Here is a 10,845-nt window from a genome sequence, read left to right as displayed (position 1 = left end):
TAGTAAATATGTTGATATACATTTAAAAAAAAATATAATTATATGCAAATTTACTTCATACCCACAAACTTTTATATATAAAAGCAAACCTATCTCATACCAACAAACTTATACATAAAAAAAAAAGGCTAAAAGTAAGCTCCCAAAGATAAATGACCAGTCTACCTAGCAAGAGGAATTGTCTGGAATGTTATGGAAATTTCCGTTATATTTAGAGAAAATCTGGCAAGGATTTTGTAAATCCAAGTTATAGTTGTTAAACTTCAAAAATTTTGGTGTCCTAGACATCCAAATTTAAAATTCCAAGCAAAGTAATCAAATTTCCACCTGACAACCAAAATAAACTTGGAATTTCAGGCATGGGACAAGTTAGAAGCCTGTGATACCTGAAACGAAATGTTTTTGGCGATGAAGTAAGGCGCATTGACTGCAACCGTAGCGCTGTTATATGTACCCAACGGTTTACCGTCGGATCCAACAGTCCAGCCGTGTCAGACCATTGTATAATGGTGGAGTCTGCGCCGTCTCCTTGCAGCGTTATGAAGGCCTTGGTGGAAGGTATGTTCACTTTTTCCCTGAACGTTTTAACGATTCACACAGCAATATATAAACCTATGAGCTCAAGAAATCCATTTATTTTAGGAATTGCAGAGATGAAATCCATTTATTCATACGTACGTATACACTCCTGCGTTGATTTTGATGAGGACGCGGACGATATTGATGAGCGGAAGGGAATCAATGGCGTCCTGGACAGAGGTGAAGTCCCCCACACCATCGACGGCGTCTACGACGATGTAAAACGAAGGGACAAACTTGTTCTTCGCCAGCTTGAAACGACCCGAGCGCCCCACATTGCCCACCTGCCTGACCCATTCAGTGAAGTCGGATTCTGTTTTCAGCCGCTGCGACCGCTTCGGCGAGTGGTGGGAAACAGGTTGCTGCTCGTTTCTACGGGAATCCACGCCGCTGCAGGCCGTCAGAATCGCCAGCAGAACGACGAATCCAGCGTTAAACACGCTCCCGTGAGTCGACATACTGGAACGTCGTATTCAGTTTTAATTGAGTTAAACGAGCTAGAAGTACATGGCGCGGCATTTAAGGAGAGGCATGAAATGCGAGCAGAAGTGGGCCATTGATTGGAATCACACAGTCACTTCCGCAGGAGTCACCGAAAGGTTGATCACATGAATGCATTCATGAAAATAACGAGCTGCTTGCGTTGCGTGCGCCATTTGTGGCCTGGGAGGCGGTCTCGCTTTTTCTTGGCTAGTGCGGGGACGAGATTTCTGCGTCAGGTCTCGTATTGTTTGTATTGTTGCGGCGCGAGTCCACATGCTGCGACGTCTGGCATCGGAGATTCTGAACTAGAATTGTTTTTAGTGTAGTTTTACTGGATTTTTTCAATTTAATTTTTCTAAAATTTAATATTGAAATCACAAGATTGATGGGTAACCCTTGCACAATAAAAGTGTTTTGAAGTTTTGAGGGTTTTTCATGGTGCTGAATTCATATATACAACAAAAAATTAATTTAAATAACACAAATCAAAATTTCACATCAAAATTTTCACGAAATTCCGACATCTGAAACTCCAAAAATCACATTATAAATAATTCCTTTTTATAATTTTCACAAAATTCTGAAACTAAAAACTCCAAAAAAAAATAACACTATAAACGATTCCTTATTATAAAATGTATTTCAGTTTCCACCCACTAGTGTGAAGTGGACAGATCGGAAGTCGTGTCCAGACAGGAAAAAGTTGCGAATATTTCCTATTCTATTTCATAACATGGGTGTTAGGAAAAAAGTTACTAATATTTCATATTCTAGTTCAGAACACGGGTGGGAAGAAAAAAGTTGGGAATATTTTATATTTTATTCATAACACGGGCAAGACTATTGAAAATCGATTCGAAAGACCAAATTTCATAAATTTTATATAAATTATAAATATCAATAATATTCCATAAAATTTTATATAAATTATAAAATCCAAAATTCCATAAGATTTTATATAGATAAGATTTAAAAAAATTACTTAATTACTATGGTTTGTTTTTAAAAATAAACACTTAAATTATTTTTTAAGTAAATAAATATCAGTATTCATCCCCTTTAAATTAATATCAGTATTCATCCCCTTTAAAATTTGGATATCACAGTTCATCCCCTTCCGTGCAAGGGATCAGAGGTGCTATTTTATTTTACTTCTCTTTCCCATTTATCAACCTCCATCGATTCTATTCGGAGAGCCATGCCACTCACCCATTTTATCTATAACTTCCATCGATTGTATTCCCTACATTAGGTCAATGCTGCAACGAAAATTTTTAATATATGTTTGGGATATTTAAATGAGGTTTTTGTAGGTTGATTTTCTTGAATTTGAACTTGACCTTATCATATTAATAATTTTTTTTTTATTTTTTTTTTTTTAAATTTGATTTTAAAATGGTTTTTTAAATTGTATTTTTATTTTATATTTTTTAAATTTGAGATGATTGTATATTTAATTTTTGGTTCGAGAAACCATAATTTAAGAGGTATTTAAATGGTCAAAATTATTTGGTGATTGCATTACATCAGCCTTTAACATAATTGGATGGTGACTTTCACATGAGGAAGTGCCTTAATAGAACAACCCATCACTCTCTATTCTATACTCCATAAGCCGTATTTTTTATTTTATATATATATATATATATATATATATATATATATATATATATAGTCAAGTGGTCTGAGTTCATCAACCTGACTTGAGAAACAACTATGTCAAAATCACCAGGGGAACGCACCTACCCTGGGCCACACTAGTCCTTAACACGAGTGTGTATTTTTTCACATTATTGAAACCTTTCCACAGAGTTATGAACCAATGACCTTCACATCACAATCCCATCACACCTTCATAAGAGATTACATCAGGCTTGACTTGGCTTGAGAAATAACGAAGACAAAATCACCAGGGGAATGCACCTAGTTTGAGCCACACAGCCCTTAACATGAGTGTATTTTTGCACATTACTGAAAACTTTCCCATGGAGTTTCGAACCAGTGACCATCACATCACAACCCCATTAGGGTACATAAGGCTTGACCTAGCTTGAGAGATTGGGCCACACCAATCCTTAACATGAGTGTATTTTTACACATTATTGAAAACTTTCACAGAGTTTCGAACAGTGACCTTGCACATTACTGAAAACTTTCCAACCAGTGACCTTGCACATTACTGAAAACTTTCAACGGAGTTTTCAAACAATGACCTTCACATCACAACCCACAAGGTACAGAGATTGGGCCACACCAGGGGCTTAACATGAGTGTATTTTTGCATATTACTGAAAACTTTCCCACACTAGCTCTTTAACATGAGTGTATTTTTGCACATTTCGAACCAATGACCTTCACATCACAACCCTGGGCTAAATTTTTTAATATATATATATATATATATATTTTGCAGTTTGGTAGGGACTACATCTCATGATGTCCAACTTTTCACCTCCCTGGGCTAAATTTTTTTATTATATATATATATATTATATTTTCAAGCTTTATAGGATAATCTTATCATGTCCCAACTTCTCATCTGATCATGGGGATAGCACAAGATTTGTACCCAAGACTTGGGGATAGCACACGTTTTGTACCAAGACTTTTCAGCACAAGATTTGAAGCACACTATTTGTACCCAAGACTTTTTAGCACAAGATTTGAACCAAGACTCAGTGAGACTTCATTTCCATGGCCATGCAATTGAGCTACCCCATGCAAATAACATTTTAATATTTTTTTTAATTTATAATTGTAGTTTTGAATAAAAAATAAATTTAGTATTGTTGTTTTTTGAAATAATTAATATTTATATAAAATTATATTTAAAAATATTTTTTTCCAAATTATAAATATCTAAGCTCTATTTTCAATAACTAACTTCAATGTTATATATATATAATTTAATATTACTATTAATTATCTTATAATCTCATACATGGATTTTTTAGATATAATCTCCTGAGTAGAAATTAGCTATTAAAGTTAGTTTTATTAAATAATAATTTTTTATAACCTAATTTTGGAACTTATTCGATCACTATTTTAATTACATGGATTTTTTGATATAATCTTTTTATTAAATAATAATTTTTTATACCTAATTTTGGAACTTATTCGATCACTATTTAATTACATGGATTTTTTAGATATAATCTCCTGAGTAGAAATTAGCTATTAAAGTTAGTTTTATTATAATAAAATTTTTATAACCTAATTTTGGAATTATTCGATCACTATTTAATTTATACTGTTTTTTTCATCTTGATCCTGAAGATAAATCTCAGAAATAGATTTCTAAACATATAAAATTATTGGATATGATTAACTCGAAAAAAAATCTAAAAAATCAACTCATTTAAAAAATATTTTTTAAAATACAAATATAATAAACTAACCATTGTTAATTTAATATTAATTCATGTAATTATAATATTTAAAATTATATGTTTATTTTTTATTATATTAAAAAAAACTATTAAACCATATCTTAAAAATCCTATTGGAACATTAGCATAATATAGTACCATGTACCGTGTGTATTTAAAATATTTATTCATATTATAGTTTAATACATAATTTCTATTTATTAAGAATTTCAATAATAATAACTTCTTAAATATTTGAATAAATTAATATTTAACGAATAATTAATTTGTAATTTCTAATTTATAAAATAAAAATTTAGTTAATTTGAATGGTTGCAACGTCCTCAAACTAGCTCCACTATTACCTTCCTCAGCCAATTGTAAATTTTTATGCGTTTCCTAAAACCTTCACAGACTCGATTGTCACAATACCCGCAACTCATAATTTTTTAATTTAATTTTATGATTGGATGGTGGGAGTGTTTAAATTGTTTTTAATGACGAAAATAGATTTAAAATAAAAAAAATATATATTAAAATTTTTAAAATTTGATTATTATAATTTGAATTTTCAAAATCATACTAAAATTTCTATTATTTTTCCAACAAAATGGTAATCTATTTAAACTATATCATTATTTATTAATTACTTACATTTCATTATCTTTAATTAAAATTTTATCTTCATTTTCTACCTAACTATTAGAAAATATATATAATATCACTCTAATTTAATTATGTTAACCACAAAAATACATATCTTTTATATAATAATAGGTAAACTATTTTTTCACATTATTTAATGATTTAGCTAAAACATCATGATTTTTAACATATCCACGGTATCGAACTTCATATTACAAAAACAATTAAAAAAAAATTAGTTTATATTAAATTACAATATAATATTATGAAGTAAACAATAAAAATATTTCAAAATACACTCAAACATTTTTAGGTTTATGAATTAATGAGATATACACATCATACGAAAATAATTCATGTTATTTTATCGAGATTGTTTCTGTATTGTGAAATTTTCATAAATTTTTGAAAATATTTTGAAATAGGAAATTATTAAAAGTTTAAATATTTAGTTTGAATAATGGTTATAATAATATATATTTAAGATTAGTTGGTTGGTTGTTAAGTTTTGTTAATTTTTTTTCTCAATAAACAATTTCTTGGTCTAGACATTTTTGGATCTCATAAGCACTATATATGTGGTATGTAATTTGGTTTTGTGAAGTGAATATAAGAAATAATTTTGTGAGTAATTTTTACACCATATTTATTCCTCAAATTTCGCTTTTGGCATATGAGTCTCACTCCCTCCAAAGAGGGCCTAGAAAGATGGAAGAGATATGAGATTTTGTTTTTTGTACATAAATAGGAGAGTGTGTGAACAAGGGTGTGACTCTTGAAAATGGATTCCAGAGGCTGGAGTTGGTGAATAAGAAAGCAAGTCACTTGCTTCTTATTGCTTGTATCGGAATTGCTTATAGGGTTGGTGATGTGACTTGCTTTCTTATTGCTTGTATCGGACTTGTTTTCTTATTGCTTGTATCTTCCTACACTACGGGCGTATGGGTGACCCCTCTAAAAATTTGAATGTCAGTGAGACTCTTGCAAATCCATTCCAAACACCAAAACTCCAAAGGCAAAAATTAGTAATGACACTTACTTTTTTATTACTTAAAGTCTTTAGTTTTTCATCTTTGTGAAATTAAAATGTTAATGTGAGTTTTATTTCACTGTGTATCTACTTTGATTCCATGATCGGTTTGCAGACAACAGATTTTGAATTGCAGAAAAAGGCATTATTTCCATCACGATAAGTTTGTTCGATTCCGGCAACATTGCCATGTCCCAAGAATATGCTTCAGATTGTTTACAACACTTGACTTCTGATCACGCTAGCCTGCGTCGGACGGTGGTATCAGAGGGCGGAATTCAACGCCTGTTGAAGTATTTAGACTGCTCGTTGCCCCCGGGGTCTGCCATCATATTTTTTTTTTTATTTTTTATTTTTATTTTTTTAAGGAAGGAAAATGGTTAAAAATTAAATTTTCAAAATATTAAAATATTTTAATTTAATTTTATTTTTATTATTTATTTTTTTTAGTATGAAATTTTTTATAGTTGAAATCACAAAGTTAAGATTTATTAAGTGTTTAGTTAAAATAATGAAATTTTTATTTTGCATTAAAATTATTTATAACAAAATTTTACATAACAAATGATATCAATTGGTTGTTGTTTGTGTCTCTATTATTAAATAACTAATACATCTACAAAGGTTTATAAATTTTTACCTTGCATTATTTGACAACTTGATATTTCAAGGCCTTATGTGACTCTTGCACAAGTTTCCCATAAAATAAAAATTCATAAAATCAAGCTAGCTATTAAAGGTTGGTAAAAATGTTTCAAAGAAAAACATTATATAATATTAAATGAACACATAATTACTTATAAAAAGACATGTTGACTTAGGTGCAGACCAAAAGCTATAAAGAATTATAATGGATGGGGCATTGTTTTTTCTTATCAATACATTATATTAATTTGAAATATGTTGTTAGTAAATGAATAGTTAAGTTCTCCGCATTTTATATTTTTATGAAAAAAGCAATAGAAAAATATTTATAAGTATTGGGAGACTTTAAGTTATTAATATATTAGAAAGACAATAAATGTAAAATTGAGACTTTAATATCAATACCAATTAGAAATCAATTTATGGAAGTAAAAAACATATATGAAAAAAATGATGAAAAAATATGGAAATTGTTTTTTTGTTTCATAAATTGATTTCTAATTGGAATTGATATTAAAGTCCTTATTTTACCTTTATTGTCTTTCTAATCTATTAATAATTTAAATAGATATAAAATTCAACTCGAATGTTGATATCTATCTAAAAAGTTCAAATATATTTATATTAATATATGAAGTGATAGAAAATCACAAATGTATTTGTTGGATTTTTTTTTGTAGTTGTTACAATAGTATTAGAGTCTTATTAGTAAAGTTTAAAATATATTTTGTTAAAGATTTTCTATTATAACTGAAGAATAGTAAGAATATTTTATTTAAGTAGTAATATAATAATTTTAGATGTTTTTCTTATATCAAATAGATTTATAGGTTGATATTATATATAAAAGTGAATATATATATATAGATATTAAAGTATTTTCTCTCTCTCACACACATTATATATTAAACCACCAAAAAAATATCATAAAATAAAATGTGATTGTTAAAATTTTTCAAAAAATAACAAAAAGTTATAAATTATATTCAAAACTTACACATTAATTAAAAGTCAAACATGATACACACTTATTTATAAACGGAATAATTTTAATGAATAATGAAATTTTCATAAAAGATTTATTTTTATTTTATATATTTTTTATTTTTATAAATAATGAAATTTTTCATAATATATATATATTAAATAATGAAAATTTCATAAATATTGAGATTTGATATGTGTAATGTTTTCATAAATATTGAGTTTTGATGTGTGTGGAATATATAATTTTTTTTGAATAAAAAAATTCAAATTTCAAAAACATTTTTATTTTTAAAATAAATGATTACAATATAACACAGTATATGATTACACTATAACCTACGATAAGCATGTATACTAACTACAAAGAGAAAGCAACAATGATAAATATAGCTTGCCATAGGTAGATATAATAACTACAAAGAGCAATCAACAATGATAATATCAATCACATCAGCGATGAAAGTCATCCAAAGAGTTGTAGCAAAGATGCCTAGTCGCAAGTGGTCTAAGGCCATATAATACAGAGGTTGTACTCTGCAATTTGATGCATCATATGATTTGGTTGGAGTGTTACTCCTGCAATTTGATGCATCATATGATTTGGTTGGAGTGTTTTTTCGGTTGTCATAAGTGTAGTTGGATTGTTTTCTAAGTTGATTTGTTATATTTAGTGTATAAAAAGTGCATAACATAGTAACGTAATTCAAATCGGTGGTTCTCGCTGTATACGATGTCACGAGAACATACAATTGATTTGATTATGTTTATTTTTTGTTATAAAGTTGATGAGTCTTGCAAAGGCAGGAACGTTAGCTACAAAATATTTTTATGAGATCTTTGTGCGGTAGACAGGTAAGTTGTATGGTCAAATTCTGAACACATTCAATGCCTAGACAATTATCCTAGATAACTGTCAGATACAATGGGCTATGTCTGATGACAAATGGGAGACAATGAGCTATGTAATTTATTTTGGGAAAATAAAGTATGTCAACATTGAAAGCATTTATGTTTTAAATGGAGTTCAAGTGACAACTCGAAAATGAGGTGATGAAGAATGAGTGATGTTTGCAAAATTTAGAGTGGATGTAAGTGTTGATGTAATTTTTGATTCTTGTAATAATCTTTGTAATGATATGTAATCATTAAAGGGAGACTTGAAATAATGGTTACAATAATATATAAGTTAAATTAGTTTATTGATTATTAAGAAATTTTCTCAAAAGCAATTTCTTGGTTTGAAAATAGTTGAATATTATAAGCTCTATAATTTGGTTTTGAATAAAATAAATATACAAATATTTTTGTGAATAATTTAGGCACCATATCTACTTTTCCAATTTTCTCTTTATAAATAAAACGTTATAAATAAATATATATATATATTTTTATTTTATTTTTAAATTCATAAATAAATTAAACAATTATAATTTAATCCATTCATTTTTACAAAAATCAATTAAACAATCATAAATATAAAAATAAATTTATATATGAAATAATATATACATTTCAATTCACATATGAAATAAAAAATACATTTCAATTCAATTACCAAATCAATAAATTAATTAATTGAACAACTACAACGGAAAACAATCCATCATATTTTTAATTGAAATAGACAATGGTATATAATTTTATATATGAACCATAATATACATTTTAGTTCTATTATTGAATCAATAATAGATTGAACGATTCCTAAAACGATCCATATTTTTTAATTGAAATAGACAATGGATATATAATTTTTTATATGAACCATAATTTACATTTTAGTTCTATTATTGAGGCAATAATAGATTGAACGATTTCTAAAAAAACTAGGCTGTTATTTGGGTAACTGAAAAACAAAATCAAATGAACGACTATGAATAGTTCATCTCATTGTGTATCACACCATATAAATGATTCATTATATGGAGTTATAGAGTTAATTTAAAAATTATATTTAGCAGTGATGGTCATAGAATAAAGTTTCACTGAATTGAAGATTTTGGGTTCGAATCTTGTGGGTTCAAATCTTGTGCTACTTTCCTCTGTAGTGAGGGGAATAATAGACATGTAAAAATCAAGAATCTTACTAAGCTTACAATTTTTTTTTATATTTATTTGGAGTTATAGAGTTAATTTAAAATTATATTTATTTATGTTTATATGTTTTGGATAGAAAATGATCTAGTGTTATGTTAAGGCACTTCTTTAATGTGAAGTCATAATTAGAATGATATATTAGACATGATGAAGATATAACCCTGCAAAATTTACAAAAATAAAAATAAAAATCATATCTATTTAAAAAAAAAATAATTATTACATATATGTCTAAAATTATACATAATTGAATTTATTATTTTTAGAATAGATATTGAAATATATTATTAATTTTTTTTTATAAAAAATATTTACAAAATTATTTATTGGAATTAAAAATATCTAATTCAGAGAAGAATCTTCAGCGAAAATCACATAGAGACAATTTTTGTCGAGTTTCGATGAACCACTGGTTGGTTCGAAACGCGTCAACAAAAATTGTCTCTATGTGATTTTCGCTAAAGATTCTTCTCTAAATTGATATGGATCACAGAAGCCTAAATTCAATAATATCTAATTCAATTTTTTCTCCTTAAAATAATTCTAAACATAATTTTTATTCAATTTTCCTTATATTTAAGAATTTTATTACCATAATAATTAATGCTTTTTTTTTCATTTATATTTTGATTCATATTTGATTGCATTTTCTAAAATTCCATGTATAATGCAAAAACGAGAAGATCTTTGTCCATGTGTAAGAAAGCCATACACAAAAATATCTTTTGTACCATTTATTTGGAATTTGTTGGTCATCTTTACTTGGATTTTAGGTTGAACATAAATTTGACATCACCTTGTCAAACTAATCAATTAAGTATATATTAAGAGACGAAAAGTGATTTTGTGTTTTTCTGGTTATTTTCATTTCTTTCGCTTAAATTTTTATTTTATTACATAATTCGTTATTTAATTTAGTTATATTTTTTTGTTTTTTCGTAAACTTGATGTTATTACACGTATGAAGCAGTTGATGGATTCATCAATTTAAGAACTACATTACAGTTA

The 10,845-nt window shown here is 27.6% G+C and overlaps 1 protein-coding gene across 1 annotated transcript; it reads right to left on the bottom strand.

Moving 5' to 3' along the window:
• Positions 1-265: 265 nt before the first annotated feature.
• Positions 266-1,239, bottom strand: LOC149144815 (putative pectinesterase 53). Its single transcript, XM_089450795.1, has 2 exons — positions 679-1,239; positions 266-575 (listed from the first exon to the last, which is right to left on the bottom strand). Exons 1-2 carry the CDS (start codon positions 1,035-1,037, stop codon positions 281-283), a joined length of 654 nt encoding a protein of 217 aa, XP_089306921.1. The 5' UTR covers positions 1,038-1,239; the 3' UTR covers positions 266-280.
• Between the last annotated feature and the right edge of the window lie 9,606 nt (positions 1,240-10,845).

The sequence above is a fragment of the Pinus tabuliformis genome, chromosome X (genome assembly GCF_031772625.1).
Source record: "Pinus tabuliformis cultivar Carrire ecotype Pingquan chromosome X, CPIR1, whole genome shotgun sequence".
Taxonomy (NCBI): domain Eukaryota; kingdom Viridiplantae; phylum Streptophyta; class Pinopsida; order Pinales; family Pinaceae; genus Pinus; species Pinus tabuliformis.
Note: the sequence above shows the minus strand (reverse complement) of the source record. Positions and strands in the feature narration are given on the sequence as shown.